Below are 24,377 nucleotides of genomic sequence, written 5' to 3'. Positions count from 1 at the left end.
CTAATTGATATACAAGGAAAACCTTTCCCCCCCACACATATTGCACACCATGACTATGATCTATTAATGACAATGATTTAGATCTAAAGAAATAATTAAAGGCCTTCATGTATTAGAATATTAGTTAAACTTCACTTAACAAATTTAAATTAGTTTCACTTTTTTTTTTTTTAACGTTCGTGTCACTGGACGGTGATGACGTCCATTGTGATACAAACCCCTAAGAAAGGCTTCATTTCTATGCTTAATTAGTTATTATTCCGAACAATTGACTTATTGAATGACGTGTTTAGCAGTTCCCTAAGATGTGAGACAGATAAATGACATTAAGTGACTCAAGAAGGAAGCCTATGAAATTAGAAGACACAAGGAATGATTCGGAAGCCAACCGAAGATGCAAGAACATTTTCAGCAGCCCCCACGCCGCTCCTTGCATCACCATGCCGCGGGTCGTCACCAGCGCCGCTCTCCTCAGTCACCATCGCCGCTAGCCCAGAAAGCCCAGGACTAGCGCCGCTGCTCAGCCACTAGCGCCGCTGGTCGGCCGAGATCAGAAACCGATTTTTATCACTATTTAAGGTCGAACTAACCCTCAAAACCCTAAGGGGTGTTTTGTTCGCGGAGTTTTTTTTAAAGGATTGGAATCTGTCAAGGAAATGAATTTAAGAATTGGAATTTGAAAGTATGACAATGTATTATGTGTTTGGTTTACCGAATTCAATGGAATTAAGATAAATGTTTGGGATAAAGTTATAACAAAAGACAATACTACCCTTTTATTAAACAATTATTATAAGTTTTTAATTTTTTAACTAACTAATATGAGTACTGTTTAACACCCCGAGCTAGGGCTCGAATATTACGGAAATCATATAGCACAAGGAGGGATTATCGTAGGCAACTAAATGACATTAATGAATTCGGTGAATCCACGACAAGTCAAATATTCAAACAATGCACAAGGAGCAAATGACCATCAAAGTTTACAAAAGAGAATTCTAGAGATGGCTATCGATCCTAAGCATTAATCCAAAAGTGGGCGAATGAATCCTTGATCCATAAAGTCCATGCCCGAAACCAAAAGCTACACCAGATCATGCATCACATCCTTGAACCACCTGATTACCTGAAAAGTGTTCTACAAGTCAACACGAGGTTGGTGAGTTCGTAGTGGTGGCCCAAGATGAACCACCGACCATAACCACATATCATAAAAAAGAACAATTATCACATACAAGTAGTCTTACACGTCATCCAACCATTGCATCACTATATAACAAACGTATAAGAACAATCAATGCAATGTCAATGCCATGATGTGAATGATATGCATGCCAAACCAAATACATATAATATGTAGGGCCATTATGCCATCTATGCAACGATACTCACAGGTCATCACCATGACCATGTGGCATCTCAAAAACGTCGGCGAATATACGTCTATAAACCCGGATGACCAACACCAGTGTATACGTCTATACCTGGATGAACACATTTGTCTCAACAGACAACCAAATCATCTCAAGCAACCAACACAATGCAAGCCCACAATCCATCAATCCACATCCAATAACCAACATATGAAAACTATACATACATACACTTGAGAGGGCTTGCTTTCAAAGAGTCCTCGATGTTTGTATACAGGGTGTACCAGCGGCTAACCCTCCACATCTCAAACCTTTTGAACGCGAAGTCGACTTCCATGTATGTACATCTAATCTAAATATAACCTTTCTCAATACCAACATACACAAAACATTTCAATGATTCATCCATCAATCTTCATTCAATCAACAAACTAATTCAAACAAATAAACACACAATGTACACTTTTCAGCCCGAATCTCAATAGAGTAGGGAGATACGAACTCACCTTGATTGGCAAAAGAGGCTAATATCGAATTAAGATGAGATTATAGGTGATTATAGTGCTCCACGCGTCCACAACCTAGTAATGTATACAAGACATGCATTATTCACCAAAGACGATTCTCTAACTAGATTTTAGCTTTAGTTTATGGCTTTGAAAGACTTTCGGGACCCAACATGGTCGTTAGGGAGGTCATGTAATAGTTTGTAACCAAAATGAAGTCGCCCCAAGGTCGCCTCATTCTCAAACATAAGTTATATGTTTATTTAGTTTATGTTAATGTCTTGAATTAGGTTCCAAAGAGGACACCCAACTTTAAACGACTCGTTTGTCATGTGTAGGGCACCATAAGGTCATAAGAGTACATTCCGGAAAGGTCGGGACGATCCTAGGATGTTAGAACTAAAGCTAGGAAAAGTTAAGTGATTTAAGCCCCCAACTGCGCCGCAACTTATCGCTGCGCCGCAGCTGAAAAACAGACTCGCGAAGCTGCGCAGCAGCTTAACTAGCTGCGCAGCAGCTGAAAAACAATTGTGAAGCTGCGCAGCAGCTTAACTAGCTGCGCAGCAGCTCACCCAGTTCAGCATCAGCAACCCATTTCGACCTAAACACACCAAAACTAACCCATACTCATTTTTGACACCCAAAATCGATTTGTGAAGCATCAAAACTCAATATGAAGCATAATTAAGCATGTTTACACATGAATAACCCAAACCCACTTTAAAATCTTTCTTCAAAACACCAAACTCAAGTTCAAATTCGGTTTACCCATTACTAACCCTAGACAACCCTAATTCGACTTTTGACCCGATTTGTGACCCGAAAATGTTTTGGCACAACTATAGATACATTTACTAACATGAAGTGAAGGTCATAGAGTAGAATTTACTTACCAAAAGCTTCACAAATCCTCAAACCCGAATTTGATTCAAATGAGGTCATTTCTTACACTTTGGAACCCAAGTTTTTGATATGAAGTTAAAATGGTGATAAGATTTATTATTCTTGCATTAACTAAGCTTGAATTTCCATGAACTATGAATTAAATTAGAGAGAGAGAGTGAAAGGAGAGTGTGTTCTTGGGAGTAAAGAAGAGAGAGATAAGAAGAATAAGGGAAGGAAAGGATAAGGTGGGTGGGGGGTTGGGTTGACTAAGGTGGGTCATGGGTCAAGACTTTGATCCATGGGTTGACCCGTCAACATAACTAATTAGTTCAAAACCCACGACATTACATCTAGCACACCGTCAACCGGCTCATTGAGTATACAATTAGTCATTTAACTACTATAATTCATAACATGACACTTAAAGTCAACGGGTCAAAATTCATGGATGTTACATTATTCCCCCGATAAAAGGATTTCGTCCCGAAATCTAATAAACACTAATTATTAAACAAATCCGGTACTTGGACTTCATATGATCCTCACGCTCCCAAGTGAACTCGGCTCCGCGTCTAGCATTCCATCTAACCTTAACAATGGTATAACGCTTGTTCTTGAGCTTTTTGGTTTGACGGTCCAGGATCTCTACTGGCTCCTCCACAAAATTTAAATTCTTATCCACCCGAATTTCATTCATAGGCACATGTTGTGTCGGGTCCGCCAAGCATTTGCGTAGGTTGCAAATGTGGAAGACATCATGTACTCCCCCAAGTTCTTGTGGCAATTCCAACCGATAAGCAACCTTCCCAACCCGTTCAATAATCTTAAAAGGACCGATATACCTTGGCCCGAGTTTGCCTCTCTTCACAAAACGGATAACACCCTTCCATGGCGACACCTTCAACAATACATAATCCCCCGCTTCAAACTCTAGCGGTCGCCGCCTCACATCGGCATACTTCTTTTGTCTTTCACGGGCCAATTGCAATCTCTCCTTGATTTGGTAGATCACCTTTGTTGTTTCCACCACAATCTCCGGTCCAATGAGTTGGCTTTCACCGATCTCCGCCCAAGCTAAGGGAGATCGGCAAACCCTACCATATAAAGCTCTAAAAGGCGCCATTTGGATGGTGGCATGATAACTATTGTTGTATGAAAATTCCACCAAAGGCAAGTGATCTTCCCAACTCCCACTAAAATCAATGGCACATGCCCTTAACATATCTTCAAGCGTTTGTATTGTTCTTTCGGTTTGCCCATCCGTTTGAGGATGAAACGCCGTGCTCATATTTAGTCGCGTACCCATTGCACGATGAAAGGCCCTCCATAAATTCGAGTTATACCGGGAATCTCTATCGGAGATGATAGAAACCGGAACTCCATGTTTAGACACCACTTCCTTGATGTACAAACGAGCTAAGGTGTCAACACCATCGGTTTCACGAATGGCCACGAAATGAGCCGACTTCGTTAACCGATCAACTATCACCCAAATTGTATCGCGACCACTTCTTGTCTTCGGTAACTTCGTTATGAAGTCCATTGCAATGTGTTCCCATTTCCATTCGGGGCCTCGGGTTGCACTAATAATCCGGGTGGCTTCTTATGATCGGCTTTCACTTGTAAGCAAGTAAGGCACTCACTCACATACCTAGCCACATCTCGCTTCATACCCGGCCACCAATAGAAATCTCTTAAATCAAAATACATCTTATCCGACCCGGGTGGACCGAATAAGGTGATCGATGAGCTTCATGCATGAGAAGAGTTCTTAGATTGCCGAAAATGGGAACCCAGAGCCTTCCAACTAAATAGAGCCCATTATCACTCTTCCTATCGAATTGTTGCTCCATACCATCCAAATTCTCATTACCAAAGTTTTCTGGTCGAGTGGCTTGTACTTGAGCCGCAATGATTTGATCGCGAATGTTTGGTCCTACCGTGAGGCTCATAACCCTAGCACGTCTTGGTTTAACTCGTTCCTTCCGGCTCAAGGCATCGGCTACCACATTGGCCTTACCCGGATGATAACGGATGTCACAATCATAGTCACTAAGGAGTTCAAGCCAACGTCTTTGTCTCATGTTCAATTCACTTTGATTAAAAATGTGTTGTAGGCTTTTGTGATCGGTATAAATCACGCACTTGGTGCCATAGAGATAATGCCTCCAACACTTCAAAGCAAATACTACCGCTCCCAATTCTAAGTCGTGTGTCGGATAGTTCTTCTCGTGCACCTTCAATTGGCGGGAGGCGTATGCAATAACTTTGCCCCTTTGCATAAGGACACAACCCAATCCTTGCCCCGAAGCATCACAATATACTACAAAATCTTCAACTCCATCGGGAAGGGTTAGAATGGGTGCTTCACACAACATGTTCTTAAGAGTTTGGAAGGCTTGTTCTTGTCTATTGCCCCATTCGAATTTCCGTTCCTTTTGAGTCAAGAGTGTAAGAGGTTGTGCAATGCGGGAGAAATTTTCGATAAATCTTCTATAGTAACCCGCCAATCCAAGGAATTGACGGATTTCGGAAGGTGTTTCGGGTCTCCTCCAATTCTTAACCGCTTCGATCTTACTTGGGTCAACGTGAATACCGTCTTTGCTTACCATGTGACCAAGGAAGTGAACCTTCTCTAACCAAAACTCACACTTGGAGAATTTAGCATACAATTTCTCCTTTCTTAACAACTCGAGTACTTCTCGCAAGTGTTCGGCATGTTCTTCCTTCGTTTTAGAATAAACAAGTATGTCGTCAATAAAGACAATGACGGACTTGTCCAAGAAAGGGCGACACACCCGGTTCATCAAATCCATGAATACTGCTGGTGCATTGGTCAACCCGAAAGGCATAACGGTGAATTCAAAGTGCCCATACCGAGTTCGGAAAGCCGTTTTATGAATGTCATCATCATGAACCCGGAGTTGATGATAACCCGAGCGGAGATCGATTTTGGAAAAGTGCTTGGCACCTTGAAGTCGGTCAAAAAGGTCATCGATTCGAGGAAGAGATATCGATTCTTCACCGTAAGCTTATTCAACTCCCGATAGTCTATACACATTCTAAACGACCCGTCTTTCTTCTTGACAAAGAGAATGGGAGCACCCCAAGGAGATTGACTAGGACGGATGAAACCTTTCTCTTGAAGTTCCTTAAGTTGAGCTTCGAGTTCTTGCATTTCAGTGAGGGCAAGTCTATAAGGAGCTTTTGCCACGGGTGCGGCTCCCGGAATAAGATTGATACGAAAGTCAAGTTCACGAGATGGGGGTAATCCCGGTAATTCTTCCGGAAAAACATCAGAGAATTCACAAACAATAGGAACAGTCTTCAATTCTACCTTTGAGATGGTAGCACTAAAGACTTTAGAATTTAGAGAATCGGAAGTTTCACCTTGAACTCTAAGAATTTTACCGCTAGACAACGGTATTTTAACAACCCTCTCCCCACAATCAATAGTTGCATTTACCGCCGTTAACCAATCCATTCCCACAATAACGTCAAAGCTACCGATTTCAAAAGGCATAAGGTCGATGTAGAATTCGATGTCGTTTAGAGTCAAAATACAATCACGAAGTATTTGACTAAGTTTTGCTAAGGTGCCATTTACCGTTTCTATATCGAGTACATAGTTTAGGGCACACGGATGCACATCAATCAAAGGATAAAGCGAGAGGACACAAAACTATAATCGGCTCCGGAATCAAATAAACCGTTGCATAATGACCATTAAGAAGAAAGGTACCTGCAACAACATTGGGATCATTACGGGCCTCATTTGCATTGACCGCAAAGGCTCGGCCACGGGGTTGCGCTTGGTGACCTTGTTGTCCCCGGTTTTGGTTAGGCCCGGCAATTTGTAGTTGATTGGGGTGAACGGCCACTTGAACTTGTTGTCCCACCCATTGAGGACAATTGTTACGGTAATGATTTGGGCTACCGCACACATAACATTCGCCTCTTCTTTGATTGCCTTGAGGAGGAAGAGCTTGAATAGGAGCTACATTGAGCGGACCCGTACCCACCCTTGGTGCCCTACATTCTTTCGCCATATGCCCCAAACGGTTACAATTAAAGCATGCCCCACATTGAACATTGGCGGGGTGGTGTCTATTGCATCTTCCACAATGTGGGTGGGGCCCCACATAAGGCTTCTTCACCGGCTCCACCGCCGCCATCACCCTACCCCGATTAGCATTCTTGGAGTCAAACCTCCCCATCTTCCTTGGACCACTTGTTTCCCCAACCTCCTTTCTTTTTGATGATGAGGATGATGATTTACTCAAAACTCCACTTCTTAACAAGTCTTCGGTAACACTACCGGCACGGTTAATAGCCTCGACCATGGAAGTAGGCATGACCGGATTGATGAGAGAACGGACTTGTTGAGTCAAACCCAAAACAAACTTCTCAATGGCCCGAGACTCGGTGCTCACTAGGTGAGGAACAAGGGTAGACAACTCTTGGAATCGTCTAACATAGCCCTTGTAGTCGGCCCCGTCCATTTTGAGATGGACAAACTCGATGGTCAAGTTTTGGAGCTCATAAGGTGGGCAAAATTTCTCTTTCACTTTGTTCTTGAAGTCGGCCCATTCCAAATTGTGGGCCCGACCCAAGGCCTTCTCTTGGTTCCACCAACTTAAAGCATCCTCCTTGAACATACCGGAGGCATAATAAATTCGGTCATCATAAGTACAATGACTCCTTTCAATCACCGCTTCAATCCTCTCAAACCATTTTATACATTCCACGGGCCCACCCAACCCATCAAACTCCGGTGCCCCACAATTCTTGAAATCTTTGAATTGACAACCTTGGCGGTACACTCCATGTTGGTTATACCTAGCCCTATAGTTATCCGCTCTTTCGAGTTCTTCTTCTTCTTCTTCTACTACAACATGAGATTGAGCACCCTCATCATTCACATTTTCCGGGTTTCCAACATTTTGATGCTCATTAGGTTGTACCCCATTGTTCCCATCAAGAGTTGCTTGGACTTGGGCAACAATAGTCGGCATGATATTGGTGACCGTTTGAGCAATCACATCCGCCAAGTTAGGCCTGGGAGCCTCACCACGACCCCTACCTCGGCCCCTACCTCGTCCTCCACCACGACCTCTATCACCCCGGCCCCTACCTCTACCTCCTTGCACTTCCGGTTGAGCTTCCGGTTGAGGTTCTTCCGAGTTAGCCCTATAGTTAGTTCCAGCTCTTCTTGGTCTTACCATTTCTATAAAACAAGCAAGGCGTTGACCCGAAAGTTAGTCTCATTACTCACATGTTAGTCACACAAGTTGTCAATGCCCTCAAGTCGACATAACATACACATTTCATACCATTAAGCTAAGGCAAAAGCGATAGATTTCTAGGGAGAAATTATTACTTACCATACTGAGCTCACTACAATCATTTATCATACAATCCTATAATCTAGCACGGATGGTTCAAAGTATAATCCGAATCCAATATGCTTTCTAGTTACTGATTGAGTTTGTGTACAGGGTGTACCGGCGGCTAACCCTCCACTCAATCAACTTCCCAAAAAGCATATCGATTCCTTATTATGCTTTAAACCAAGCGTGCGCAACCCGTGATGTCATTAAATTGCTATAACATCGGGTGACCATAAAATAGTTGATCACGCTCTTTTAGGGTTGCCACAATGTTACATCAAGTTAACGCCATAACTTCACCTCGCCCTAAATCAACAACTATTATCAAACAACAATCCATCTCAATCACAATCAAACTCAAACCAAAACCATATCGTACTCAAGTCATCACATAATTGGTCTCAACTACGAACTCCCAATGTACACTTTCTAGGGTTCACAAAATCAAGTTGCACACAAAATTCCTAGCCATGCATGCTATATGAAGAGTTTTAACTTAAGCCGTAGTCTAGGTCAAACCACCTAATTCTCTACGACCTCGCATGGGCCACCATTCTGTAACACCCCGAGCTAGGGCTCGAAATATTACGGAAATCATATAGCACAAGGAGGGATTATCGTAGGCAACTAAATGACATTAATGAATTCGGTGAATCCACGACAAGTCAAATATTCAAACAATGCACAAGGAGCAAATGACCATCAAAGTTTACAAAAGAGAATTCTAGAGATGGCTATCGATCCTAAGCATTAATCCAAAAGTGGGCGAATGAATCCTTGATCCATAAAGTCCATGCCCGAAACCAAAAGCTACACCAGATCATGCATCACATCCTTGAACCACCTGATTACCTGAAAAGTGTTCTACAAGTCAACACGAGGTTGGTGAGTTCGTAGTGGTGGCCCAAGATGAACCACCGACCATAACCACATATCATAAAAACAAGAACAATTATCACATACAAGTAGTCTTACACGTCATCCAACCATTGCATCACTATATAACAAACGTATAAGAACAATCAATGCAATGTCAATGCCATGATGTGAATGATATGCATGCCAAACCAAAATACATATAATATGTAGGGCCATTATGCCATCTATGCAACGATACTCACAGGTCATCACCATGACCATTGTGGCATCTCAAAAACGTCGGCGAATATACGTCTATAAACCCGGATGACCAACACCAGTGTATACGTCTATACCTGGATGAACACATTTGTCTCAACAGACAACCAAATCATCTCAAGCAACCAACACAATGCAAGCACAACAATCCATCAATCCAACATCCAATAACCAACAATATGATGAAACTATACATACATACACTTGAGAGGGCTTGCTTTCAAAGAGTCCTCGATGTTTGTATACAGGGTGTACCAGCGGCTAACCCTCCACATCTCAAACCTTTTGAACGCGAAGTCGACTTCCATGTATGTACATCTAATCTAAATATAACCTTTCTCAATACCAACATACACAAAACATTTCAATGATTCATCCATCAATCTTCATTCAATCAACAAACAACTAATTCAAACAAATAAACACACAATGTACACTTTTCAGCCCGAATCTCAATAGAGTAGGGAGATACGAACTCACCTTGATTGGCAAAAGAGGCTAATATCGAATTAAGATGAGATTATAGGTGATTATAGTGCTCCACGCGTCCACAACCTAGTAATGTATACAAGACATGCATTATTCACCAAAGACGATTCTCTAACTAGATTTTAGCTTTACTTTATGGCTTTGAAAGACTTTCGGGACCCAACATGGTCGTTAGGGAGGTCATGTAATAGTTTGTAACCAAAATGAAGTCGCCCCAAGGTCGCCTCATTCTCAAACATAAGTTATATGTTTATTTAGTTTATGTTAATGTCTTGAATTAGGTTCCAAAGAGGACACCCAACTTTAAACGACTCGTTTGTCATGTGTAGGGCACCAATAAGGTCATAAGAGTACATTCCGGAAAGGTCGGGACGATCCTAGGATGTTAGAACTAAAGCTAGGAAAAAGTTAAGTGATTTAAGCCCCCAACTGCGCCGCAACTTATCGCTGCGCCGCAGCTGAAAAACAGACTCGCGAAGCTGCGCAGCAGCTTAACTAGCTGCGCAGCAGCTGAAAAACAGAATTGTGAAGCTGCGCAGCAGCTTAACTAGCTGCGCAGCAGCTCACCCAGTTCAGCATCAGCAACCCATTTCGACCTAAACACACCAAAACTAACCCACAACTCATTTTTGACACCCAAAATCGATTTGTGAAGCATCAAAACTCAATATGAAGCATAATTAAGCATGTTTACACATGAATAACCCAAACCCACTTTAAAATCTTTCTTCAAAACACCAAACTCAAGTTCAAATTCGGTTTAACCCATTACTAACCCTAGACAAACCCTAATTCGACTTTTGACCCGATTTGTGACCCGAAAATGTTTTGGCACAACTATAGATACATTTACTAACATGAAGTGAAGGTCATAGAGTAGAATTTACTTACCAAAAGCTTCACAAATCCTCAAACCCGAATTTGATTCAAATGAGGTCATTTCTTACACTTTGGAACCCAAGTTTTTGATATGAAGTTAAAATGGTGATAAGATTTATTATTCTTGCATTAACTAAGCTTGAATTTCCATGAACTATGAATTAAATTAGAGAGAGAGAGTGAAAGGAGAGTGTGTTCTTGGGAGTAAAGAAGAGAGAGATAAGAAGAATAAGGGAAGGAAAGGATAAGGTGGGTGGGGGGTTGGGTTGACTAAGGTGGGTCATGGGTCAAGACTTTGATCCATGGGTTGACCCGTCAACATAACTAATTAGTTCAAAACCCACGACATTACATCTAGCACACCGTCAACCGGCTCATTGAGTATACAATTAGTCATTTAACTACTATAATTCATAACATGACACTTAAAGTCAACGGGTCAAAATTCATGGATGTTACAACTGTATACTGATAATAATAATAATAAATATATACTTAAATATTAATAATAATAATAATATAATAATGTAGATAGATAAAATCTGTGATGTATTGATCCACTGATGTGTGGCTGCGTACCAACAACAATCAAAATATCATTTTATCTTCTTCCCCAAAGTCTTTCTACCTAATCTGTAAATTTCAACTCCGATCAAATTTTTTTTCCCAACCACCCTTTTTCTTTATTTAAGTCATACCAACAAGATCTCAATTTTTTAATCCTACAACGATTAGTAAACAAACTATTGCTTAACAATATAAAAATAGAATCAGCGGCGGCCGCAATGAAAAGAATCAGCGGCGGCGGCCGGAAATGGTAAGCACCGGTGGCAAGAGGTAGTTAGCGGGTTGGTTGGTGGTCGCACAACAGCAAATGGAACCCGATGGGGTTAACATTTTTCCCAGCGACATGGTCGGAAATCACAAGTAGCAGCGGTGGCCGGAAGTCATAATCAACGACTGAGCTCGGTGTTGGATGGTGTTGATGGTCAACATCCGGTGGATAATTGAATCAGGTTACAAAAGGATTTTTATTTATTTATATTTATTTGATCTATAGTTAAAAGAGGGCATTTTGGTAAACATGAGTGAATTCCATGGATTGTTTAAAGATTCCATCAAGATGTTGAAGGAATTGTAAATTCCATGATTTAAAGAATTTGATGGAATTTCTTACATTCCAATTCCATCTTTTTCTTAATCAAACAAATGAAAGGAATGGAATTTAGATTCCAATTCCTAAGAATTTCAAAGAATTCCATGAACCAAACACCCCCTAAGAGAGAGCCGATTCAGCAGCCCTAGCCGCCCAGGAATAACCCTAGATCGAAATTGCAGATTTCAAGAAGGTTTTGGAGCATCTAAACACCTTCTGATCTTCACTCTTGGTCTAGATCTTTCATCTTTATTTACTCATTGTTATTGAACAATGTCTTTTATCTTTTCAGACTTTGTTATTCCTTTAATAATGCTAGGCTAATAGGCTGAATACTTGTTTGGATCGATATGATCATGTAGACGCTTATTGTTTTACTGTGTTTGTTTAGATTCTGTTGGAGTGTGCTTTACTGTTTATCGTAGATCCATGTTTATTAGTAATTCATGTTGATATAGGTTTTATATCTGAACGTATTAGTTTAATTCTGATGATTATCTATGATCATACACTAGGACTAATATGTTAGGACAGAAAACGACTAGTCGATCTATAACTACAAGTAAAAAGTGATTCACTTGTAACTGAGGGATCCAGAACCATAGTAACTAGGATGAGTTGAACATGAAGCTTAACAATGCCAGACGCGATCCTTTGACTTGGAAACGAGCACTGTGGTCACCGGAGGGAATTATATCTGGTCATGGCTTAAGATCCAGGTAATTAAAAGATGAATTAGTAACACAAACTTTAGGTCATAATGCTTAAAACAATGAATATAGCGAGAATTTGGTTTAAAGGGTAGTGTGAGTCTAGCGACATCACTACTAACTAGGCAAAGTGAATCTAACGAGAATCTGAACCGTGATTAAGTTTCCAACAGGCTAACAAACCAGTAGGATAGTATTTGGTCGCACCATGAGATCAGAGATGCCAAACAAGTATTTTAATTTAATTACTGTTATTTGCTTTTTCCAAACTACTTTCAGATTAGCCTCTCGCTGCAAAGCGCGTGGTTAGATTTTTAATTTACTGTTAAAAGTATTAGTTTATTAAGAGCTAGTGACAAACCCCCAAACAAACTAGAATTACACGTACTACTAGATTAGGTAACGCAACGCGTCCCTGCGAACGATCCTGTAACTTACCACTAGGCTATATTATATTGACCGGGTTCTCTGCTTGTTAAGTGTGTTTAGGTTAGATAGTTACTTGTACTACATAAATTTAAAGACAAGAAATAAAAGCACATATCAGGTTTTTTGGCACCGCTGCCGGGGAACGCGACGCATTCTTGGTTTAGTAGTGTAGTTCAACCCTACTTTGTGTTTCGGCACGAAGTAGTTACTTTTCAGTATTTCATATTAGGTCAAATTAGGTTAAGTAGTAAATTAGGTCAAATTAGTTTAAATTTAGGGTTAGCTTGATAAGTTTGCATTTTTATTTTTCTTTAAAATCAAAAATCCAAAAATATTTTCATTTTCATTTTTAGTTTTAAGTAGTTTAATTTAGTTTTTCATTTCTAGTTTTATATTGGTGCGTTGATATTTTTCTTGAGTTTTGCAGGATATTTAGGTGGTTGATGCGTTTGAGATCCGGAACAGTCATAAGAAGCAGCTTGACAAGCCTTAGTAGACTCAGACGAAGGAAGAGGCTCTACAGATCCAACTCAACCCCCGTAGCTAACTTAGAACAACTTTTCAACTTAGAAGACTCCTTAGGAACAATCGAAACCATGTCTCACCCCAACTCGCCCAGAGGCGTAATTGACGATTTCGACAGACCGATGATGGAAAGGATGAGAGCCATAACACCGACGCCAGGATCAGCTATAGTCTTGCCCAACTTAGGAGATTTGTTTTTAGTCAAGGGACACCACCTTAAGTTAATTCAGGATAACCAGTTCGACGCCCGAGCAAATTCTGACCCTTACAAACATGTAAGCAAGTTCACCAGTTTGTGCAAAATGTTCAAATACGGAGGAGATGTCACCGATGACGATGTGCAACTTAGCTAATTCCCGTCGTCTCTGCCGGAGAGGCACGTGCTTGGTTCGATGAGCTCGATGAAGGTACCATCACTACATGGAATCAACTTCGCGAGGAGTTTGTTTCGCGATTCTTTCCCCCGAGTTTAGTTAGGAAAATGCTTCGAAGCTGTCACGGGAATGGACTTAGCAAGGATGAAATCATGGAAATTTTCTTCTATGGTTTGACAAAGAGTTCCTAAAAGGATTTAGACCTAGCCGGCGGTGGTAACTTTTTGTACAAAACTACAAATGCCGCATACAAAATGATGGAGGTTATGGTGCAAACTAGTTTAGCTCGAGATGTGGATGATAAGGATAGAGAAAGGAAGTTGAGAAGAACCGTGGCTAGCATCGAGAGCAGCTCCGACAATGAGGTAATTCATGAACTTAAGCTTTATCAAACCGTTTTTCTACTTTTGAAGATAGGTTGAACATTATGGACAAGGACCTCAAGGTGATTGGACACGGGTGCAACAAATGCGGAGAAATGTACTATACCGAGATTGTGAAGAGGAGGATATCGAGCAAGTGAATTTTGTCCAGAACCAATACCGAGGAGGCTTTCAACGAGGACTATTTCAAAGAAATCTCGGTAATTATAATTATAGTGCAAATTATTCTAGAAATTACTTTGGTTCTTTTCAAAATAGGTGGCAAAGGAATAATGGTCAACCCGAGCAACCAAAGGTGGAAAATGAAGTCAAGGAGGACCCGATTGCCAAGCTTACCAGTATGATGGAGAAGTACATGGACATGAATGACAAAAGGCATGACTCCTTGGCAAGCTACACGAAATCGCTCAATGAGAAAATAAGCAATCTCAATCAAAAGGTTGACGAAGGAGCAAGGAATCAACCAGCCGCAATCAAAGAGCTAGAAAGGAGGATAGATAGATGGATTGAGCAGAATACAAGGAAGAAGAGCAGTCCTCTGCCATGGCCGATCTTGCAAGGAAGCTCAAGCTCAAGCCCTAGCTCGAGTCAAAAGTAGCAACCACCAATCGGCCGAAATGAGAATGTGAACGCCGTGTTCACCGAAGGTAATGACTCTACTGTGGTTTCTAATGATTCTTGTGAAAGTTCTAACTAGGTACAGGTCATACGGAAGCAAAATGGAGATGAAATGGACCAAAATGCAATTTTGGAATCTGTCCATAACCCACCAGCGCTGCTGGAGATACCTTCCAGCGCTGCTGGAGATACCTTCCAGCGCCGCTGGTAGCCCTACAGGCAACAACCAACGCCGCTGGTGACCCTCCAGGTGCAAACCAGCGCCGCTGGCTCCTTACCAGCGCCGCTGGTGAGTCCGTCAGCTCAGATTCGCGAAACACTTCGTTCTCAGAAGAAGACCTAGGTATCCAACTCGCATCCAAATGCAAAATAAGGATGGAAATGATTCGGACATAAGTAAAGAAGTTCAAAATCCCGATACACCGAATGATGGAAAGCAGCTACCGCAAGCAACCGAAGATCCAGGAAGTTTTCTTATCCCTTGCACTATTAATAATGAATATTTTCGAGTGCATTAGCTGATTTAGGGTCAAGTATTAATGTTATGCCTACTACTATTTATGAAAAACTTACCCTCTGTTTGCTAAAACCGGCTAACATGAGCATTCGGTTAGCCGATCAGACTTACCGACAATCCAATGGGATTGTCGAACAAGTCCATGTTAGGGTTAAGGATTTAGAATTTTGGATTGACTTTGTTGTGCTTGATATGGTTAGTGAAGCAGTGACCCCTATACTTTTAGGCAGAAAATTTTTGTGTTCGGCAGATGCTAACATCTTTGTTTTAAAATGGGAGATAACTCTGTCTAAAGGAGATGTTAAGGTCACAGTACCAATGTTAGATTCTAAGGATAATGATTATAGTAAAATGTGTTGCAATATTGAAATGGACTGTAAAAAGAAACCGTTGAGTGCATACCAATGCCTTAAAAGCTTAAAGAGTTTTGAGTTTGGTGGAGGTTTAGATATGAAAAATAGGTATGAGAGAGGGTTAAGTAATTTACACAGGGAAGTTGACAGTAGTAATCTTGAAAAAGTTTTTGAAAAGGTAGAGAGAAACATAGAAGAAGGTGATAAGATAATATCTGATGTAAATAGGGTTCTAGACAACATAGGATGGGATGACATTAAAGAACAATCTTTGGCTAGATACAACCCTTATCTCTTGACCGATGCCCTAGGAGACCCGACCATCTTTAATATTAGAATGGGAATACGGGGAAATTTAGGCTGTAGAGCATTTATCGATGCTAGGGCTACCATGAACATACTTTCCCTGGATGATCATAGTAGATATGCTAGCGGAGATATAGGTTAAGTAGAATGGAAGGATAAAATGATATATCTATTTAGGAATACAAGGATTAGAGTTCGTGGATTTGTGAAAAAGGTAGTAATCAGCATAGGTGGATTGAGATTCTTGACAGAATTCTTTCTAGTTAAAGAAAATGCGGTCACTAGGGACAATGTGATTTTAGTCAACCATTTTTATGAACCGCATGTGCCGATTTAAATGTCGAATTAGGAGAATTAATGCTGCAGTCCGGGGTTAACATACTGAAGTTCACAAAAGAGGATATAAGTGATGATAATCCCTATGGTTTTGACCGCAAGTATAAGCTTTGCCAAGGGCAAGGAGAGAGGATGAATATAGAGTCATTTATGGAAAACCAGTCGGACATTTTCATTCGATACACACCAACGGGTGTCGACCCTAGGCCTAACCCGTATTCCTCAACCTAGTTCTTAGGCCGAGTCCGACTGAAGACTTGTTAAACTTAGCGCTTCTTGGGAGGCAACCCAAGCAGTAGTTTTTATTTTTATTTTTCATTTTTAGGAAATTGTGACTAATTGCAATTAAGTGATTGTTTTAAATTTTATCATTTGTGGTACTTTTTGAGTATGTTTTGAGTATCACAGATGCAAGCTTTCAAGGATTGAAGAAACAAGTAACTTATTGCAATCTTACTTTATGTTTTTATTTTTCATTTTTGTTTTAGCTCGTATTTTTCCATTTTTGATAAATTGATTGAAGTGTGCAGAAGTATATTGCTTTGTAGTCTGAAGGAGACCATGCACTTGGCCAAAAGCTAAGTGTGGGGGAGTTCGAGCATCAAATCACTGAATAAATCAGACTTTGGAACACGTACAGGAGTCACCGCTAGTCAAGAACCAGCGCCGCTGGGACTGCATCAGGGCAGCCCAGCGCCGCTGGCACCACCACCAGCGCCGCTGGACCTGCACCTGTTCAGCTCCAGCGCCGCTCCTCACCACCCAGCGCCGCTGCATGCTCAGAAAACACCACCAACGCTGCTACCCAATCCATCAGCGTCGCTTACAACTCCGTTTTGCGCACTAGATTGCCAAAAACACAAAAAATCAGAAAAACACAAAAATTCCAAAAAAATTTAAAAATCAGAAAATACCAAAAAGAGAAGAAGATGGAGAAGCAACCATGGATCGCCATCAAATGGAGACGATTGAAGTTATCAAAAGCTCATCACGTTCAAGTCGCTCCACAAATGCCATCTTCAAAACAATAATCATACAATTTCAGACCTGGGAAGTTTCGTTAATCCTTTTTCTTTTATATTTTATGTGTTTTCCCCATTACCCTTTATATGTATGTTTAGTACAATGAGGACGTTGTACAATTTTAGTGTGGGGGATGGAATAGGAAAAACCCTTGGTCTAATTGTTTGATTTTAAAAAAGTTTTCTACTACTTATTTCATGCAAATTAAAGTTTTTAAGTGTCTGAAAACATTTTGAGAATATAAGCTTTGCAAGTAGACAAAAGATGACGATAATTAAGCAACATTAGCTTGGTAGGATGAACGGTTAGTTAGAATTGGTAGCTTAACTATAGATTTGTGGCTGTTCATGCTTCCAACTGGATTAGAGTTTAGACTGAAACTGTATGCGATTATGTTTGCCATAGCACATTTAACCGGACTTTAATATACCTAGCAATTTAGAGCTTTCTAGTCATTAGCATAGGTGTATTAATTGGACTTAATATACGTGCTTGTGTAGGAACTAATTTAGATGTATGGTTTACCTTAAAACTTACACTATTTAATGTGAACTAGTTGCATGCGGAGTAGGATTATGAGTCATCTGGGGTCTCTGATAATGTCTATTGCATGAATAATGTAGTAAATCTCTAAGAAAAGGCAATCAGTAGATTAAATAAAAGTTCAAAGAACTATTAACGAATAAAATCCATATAAATACATCAAGTTATGTCGCTATGCGCGTGGGGAACCACCGACCTGTCACCGCTGTCTTGATGTGAACTTTTAGTTGAGTTATGTCGCTCTGCGCATGAGGAATCACCGATCTGTCACCGCTGTCTTAACTATTAAAGATGATAATATTGTATGACTGCTTTTGTATTTAGCTAGCAAACATGATTGTAGTGTAGAAGTATATCTAAGTAGTGACTCACGAGTACATACACTTTGAAATATAAATGCCTTGCTAGTAGCTAGTAGTTCTGATTGCTATACAAACTTGAATTAAGTGCGCAACTAGTCTGCAAAAAGGTAGTAAGATTGAGCTGTAAGACATGTGGAAGTATATAACTGTTTTAAAGGTATTAACAAATAAAAAGTTAGCTTTTAGTTTTAATTGACTGATTATCTAGCCTCTAGCTATATCTTACTAATTTTGTCTAAAACTTTCTCAAATCATTTTGCATGGCTATACTTTCAAATGAATTCGATATAGTAGAATACTTTAACACTTAAAATGTCCACTCATCAATTGTTTTATTTTTTTCTCAGACTGTTTGCTTAAGGACAAGCAGAAGCTTACGTGTAGGGGTATATGATGAGCATCCATTTTGTGATAAAAACACTAAGGAAAGGCTTCATTTCTATTCTTAAATGAGTTATTATTCCGGAACTATTGGTACTTAATGAATGGCGTGTTTATGCAGGTTCCCGGAAGATGCGAGAGAGGGTAAATGACATCAAGTGACTCAAGAAGAAAGCCTATGAAGTTACAAGACACAAGGAAGTTATTTGGGAGCCAAACGAAGACGCAAGAACAAGTTCAGCAGCCACCAGCGCCGCTGGCCACTCACCAGCGTCGCTCCTTGCATCACCAGCATCACTAGCCTATGGAAAGCCCAGGACCAGCGCCGCTGCTCAGCCCACCAGCGCCGCTGGTCGGCCCAGATCAGAAACCGACTTTTACCACTATTTAAGTCGAACAAATCCTCAAAACTCTAAGCCAGTGCCGATTTAGCAGCCCTATCCGCTCAGGAATAACCCTAGATCGAAATTGCAGATTTCAAGAAGGTTTTGGAGCATCTAAACACCTTCCGATCTTCACTCTTGGTCTAGATCTTTCATCTTTATTTACTCTTTTTTATTGAACAATGTCTTTTATCTTTTCATACTTTGTTATTCCTTTAATAATGCTGGGCTAGTAGGCTGAATACTTGTTTGGATCGATGTGATCATGTAGACGCTTATTGTTTTACTGTGTTTGTTTAGATTCTGTTGGAGTGTGCTTTACTGTTTATCGTAGATCCATGTTTATTAGTAATTCATGTTGATATAGGTTTTATATCTGAACGTATTAGTTTAATTCTGATGATTATCTATGATCATACACTAGAACTAATATGCTAGGACAGAAAACGACTAGTCGGTCTATAATTAGAAGTAAAAAGTAATTGACTTGTAATCGAGGGATCCAGAACCATAGTAACTAGGATGAATTGAGCATGAAACTTAACAATGCCAGACGCGATCCTTTGACTTGGAAACGAGCACTGTGGTCACCGGAGGGAATTATATCTGGTCATGGCTTAAGAGCCAGGTAATTAAAAGATGAATTAGTAACACAAACTTTAGGTCATAATGCTTAAAACAATGAATATAGCGAGAATTTGTTTTAAAGGGTAGTGTGAGTCTAGCGACATCACTACTAACTAGGCAAAGTGAATCTAACGAGAATCTGAACCGTGATTAAGTTTCCAACAGGCTAACAAACCAGTAGGATAGTATTTGGTCGCATCATGAGATCAGAGATGCCAAACAAGTATTTTAATTTAATTACTGTTATTTGCTTTTTCCAAACTACTTTCAGATTAGCCTCTCGCTGCAAAGCGCGTGGTTAGATTTTTAATTTATTGTTAAAAGTATTAGTTTATTAAGAGCTAGTGACAAACCCCCAAACAAACTAGAGTTATACGTACTATTAGATTAGGTAACGCAACGCGTCCCTGCGAACGATCCTGTAACTTACCACTAGGCTATATTACATTGACCGGGTTCTCTGCTCGTTAAGTGTGGTTACGTTAGATAGTTACTTGTACTACATAAATTTAAAGACAATAAATAAAAGCACACATCAGACGACTAGCCGTTAGACCCAATTTGGCAGACAGACACTAGCGACCGATCCACGAAGTCAAGGAACCACAAGGGAGGGAAAACCACACCAATTTAGCCGCTACAGAAGGCACAAGACTAAATTGGGGCAAAAGTTTGCTTGCTTGGATTTGAACTTTGGTCTCCCAATGCCCAAACGTCATTGCAAGACGAAGATGCCCACTGCGCTATTAAGACAAGGACTTATTTACTGTTATGTTGTCCCTAACGGTTTGATATATACAATAATAACACAATAATTTACTTAAATAATAATTGTGTTTTGATGGATAATTAATTTTATTGTATGACATTTCCTATTTATCATTTATAGTTTTATATTACCTTAAGCATTTAAATTAATTCTTTTTTCAACTTAAAAGTTGATCTGCCAAATTGGCCCATATATTTATTTTTATCTTTAACAACTAAATATTGGATATTTTATAATACGCTTAACAAAATTTAATTCATAATATCTACCCTATTAAAATAACCATAATACCTTTACCTTATAAATCAAAAATTTTTACATCAATAACATACGCAACTCGTCACCGACTCATCGCTACTACAACCACCATCGGTTACCGCCACCACTATCTGTCGCTGCAACCACCATAACGTCACTACCGCCGCAATAACTACCACCATCACCACCGCTACCCATCACCACTACCAGTCGTCTCTGCCGTCGCCGCCAACACACTTTTCGGGTACCCTCAAGTACAATAATACATAAATGAACCATCGTGACTCTTTACCATAACATCAAATAAATAACATACGTAAGGCTCGGAAGCAGTAGGCCTTTGAACGGAGTGGGCCCGACTCAATAACACCCCTTGCTCACCCTTTGAGTCGGCCTTGTATATATAAATCACCGTGATCAATATGTTTTCTCTTATATATATATAGTCTTGTTAAATTGGATTATTGATGTATATCATTCACATATTTTTCAATTTTATATGGTTAAATATATATGACCTCAGACTTATAATAACAAGTTAATTTTTATCCTTTTTTTTTCATTTGAAAATTAAGTCATGAGGTCAAAAATGTTTAACGTACAAAATTAAAAAATATATGGTTGATACATATCAATAATCCAGTTTAACAGATAATCGTGTACAGAGAAAGTATAGTCACTTTAGATAACTACATGAATAAGCTACATTAATACATTCATCATTCATTCAAAAAACAAAAAAACGTAGATGAACAAGATAAAGAACCAGAGCTTAATAATTAACATGTGGTTATATGTTTAATGTAAGCAAAAGGCGAAAGATGCATGGAGAAAAAACTGACCTATAGAACACACCCGTGTTAAATGTGTAAAAGTGACGCGAAACACCTGTACGCCAATCACCCGTTCTAATTTCCAGAGGCATACAATTGTATCCGCTTATCAATTCATAAAATTCCCCATTCTCGTTTCGTTCGAGCCTCTGTGCAATAGATAGACAGAATCAGTATATACATAAATAAATCTTATTAAACAGAATCTGACAATACAAAAGCTGAAATGAATAAAATATATAGTAGATGTATAACAGGTAAAAATAATAATTTACATGCTCGCCCTTCAAAACATGAATCCCTTGGAAGAAAAGCGATGCAAGTTCAGTTCGAGATCTGTCAGTTATGGGGGCGGGATTCTGTATGATATCCCGAGGCAAACAATCGTATTCAATATGTTGTGGCATTGTGACCAGTTTTGCAATGCTGACTAATTCTGTATATTTATTTCTCTCGTCAACATTTCCAGAACATTCCTACATATATACGAGTATATTACATCCATGAGGGCCAGTACTTTTGAAGTTTTTTAAACTGCTTCACACATACCCAAACAAAAGAAAATAAACACTTACTTGAATATCAAGTGCAATCAGAAGTTCTTTGACTACCTCTGCCATCCTTGGTCTTTCTTTCCGATCTCTGTGCACACACCGGTATGCAATGCTTGCAAATGTGTCAACAGAATCCCTATAACATATATCCATATCCATCTGTTCCTTTAGATGATTAGAGATGATATCATATAATCCATTCTCCTGGTAACATTGTTTCCACTTATGCACTAAAATGTTTTGCTCACCATTACGTAACTCAAAGCATGGTCTCCCACACATTACTTCGAATAAGACCACTCCAAAAGAGTATACATCAGACTCTTTTGACAAGGAGCCCGTCTCCATATACATGGGATCACAATACCCCTGTGTACCGACGGCATTGGAAATAAGATATGTATACTGTTGGTTAGCTGCTGGGCCGAATTTTGATAAGCCAAAATCGGAAATTTTAGCAGTCAAATTCTCATCGAGTAGGATGTTTGAGCTCTTTACATCTCGATGAAGAACTCTTTGTTGCGTCCCATCAACAGGATCATGAAGATGGTTTAGTCCACGCGCAGCCCCAATACATATCTTGAGCAACTGGTTCCATGTAAGACTAGTTTTACCAAGCTTGCGATCAAAGCTTCCACCGGATGCATACTCATACACAAGAATTCTCTCACCATCATCATCGCTATAGCCTAAGAGAGAAATAAGATTCTCATGTTTGTAATTTGAAAGCATCATTATTTCCTTCCAAAATTCAACATCCCCCTGCCCATGTTGACGATCTAAGCGCTTGAGAGCAACCGTTTTCTTCTCTCCATTCGAGAATGAGAGCTCTCCTTTGAAAACCTTTCCAAACCCACCAGTGCCAATTGGATTGTCACTAAAGTCATTTGTGGCCGATTTTAAATCTTCCAGTTTCATTTTTAGGTAATTAAAATCTTTTGAGAAAGCCATTTGGTCTAAACTACAATCAAAAGAAAAACCCAAAAGTGATTGTAGATGGATAGGCTTAAGACAATGAAAATACACCGACGGAACTGCCTTAGGGATAGGGATTAGTGTGAATAAGTTTTCTGTTTTTATTGGTGCAGTTCTAAGAAAATTGTGATACGGTCAATGTAAAAAGTCTAAACTTTTAAAAAACTTATAAAGATGCAACCAAAAGGAAAATGAAGTCTAACAAAATTAAGTTACAATCTTGGTTCTGTGCCACTTACAAAAATGTTGATGAGTCTCTTTCAGTCAACTTTGAGTGGATCTCGTTTCTTTTTCTGTAGCTAGCTAGATTTCGATCTGGAGAGGAATCAATAGGTAGGGGTGATATGTTTGTCGTGATGAGGGAAATGAAGGGGATTAAGGAGAAGATAAAAAAGAAAGAGACGTAAGCAAGAAGTGGTGAAAATGAATGGGGTTCAGAAACAAGACAAATGACAAGCATTGTTTTGTAGACAAGGATTATGATGCCCAAAGATATGCATCATCCGTGTGGATCGACGAACTTCACCAAAGTCAACCGTATATGGATGTATCTGGATTTAACAGCTGTTATAATAAGCTTAAACAATTTGGGATTCGACCTTGATGTTCTAACAAACGAAATATATAATGTGATGTGATTATATTTTGATTAGTTGGCTTCTTTTTTAATTGAAATGACCTTAATGTTCTAACAAATAAATATACGTAATCAATGTGATGTCATTCTTTTGATAATTGGGCTCTTTTCTTAGGGTGCTACGTACACACCCTTAAAGTATTATATAACGGGTAAGGTGTAGTCGGTAAAAAACACTGGTAAAAACCATCGGCTAGTATATCGGCTCATTGGCAAAAACCATCGGCTAGACCTAAATTTTATTAATAACTATATACTTAGATCCATAATTGTAATTCTTTTAACTTACTTTATTTTCATTATAATTCGAGAATGTTTCATTATCTTATTTTAAATGTCTAGTTTGACATGCGAGTCTCTTTCATATGTAGATATCTTCTTTTGTATTTTGTAATACAAACAAAAATACTTACGGTCAAAGTTCAGAAAAAAAAATCATAGTAAAACATTTAAAATGAAATGAAAGGAGTATTGAAATTTCTTTTTTTTCCTTTGGTTTCTTTTCATTTGAACAATCATTTTTATATGTATATATATTTTTTCCTCTCCTTTCCATTACATTCCATTCCAATATAAGATATTTAGGTTACTCAATTGATAGATGGTGTATAGGCTTTTGGTAAAGTTCCATAAACTAATCTAATATTTGTCTAAGATATTACATTC

General features: G+C 39.4%; 1 protein-coding gene across 1 annotated transcript in view; it reads right to left on the bottom strand.

Moving 5' to 3' along the window:
• LOC122601651 overlaps positions 1-22,858 on the bottom strand; it is a 36,778-nt gene extending 13,920 nt beyond the window's left edge. The window contains exons 1-3 of the mRNA XM_043774395.1: positions 22,121-22,858; positions 21,821-22,021; positions 21,555-21,694 (exon numbers count right to left, since the gene is read on the bottom strand). Coding sequence (XP_043630330.1) covers positions 21,555-21,694; positions 21,821-22,021; positions 22,121-22,834 — 1,055 coding nt within the window. The 5' untranslated portion in view covers positions 22,835-22,858. The remainder of the gene's footprint in view (positions 1-21,554; positions 21,695-21,820; positions 22,022-22,120) is intronic.
• Between the last annotated feature and the right edge of the window lie 1,519 nt (positions 22,859-24,377).

Source organism: Erigeron canadensis, chromosome 5 (genome assembly GCF_010389155.1).
Source record: "Erigeron canadensis isolate Cc75 chromosome 5, C_canadensis_v1, whole genome shotgun sequence".
Taxonomy (NCBI): domain Eukaryota; kingdom Viridiplantae; phylum Streptophyta; class Magnoliopsida; order Asterales; family Asteraceae; genus Erigeron; species Erigeron canadensis.
Note: the sequence above shows the minus strand (reverse complement) of the source record. Positions and strands in the feature narration are given on the sequence as shown.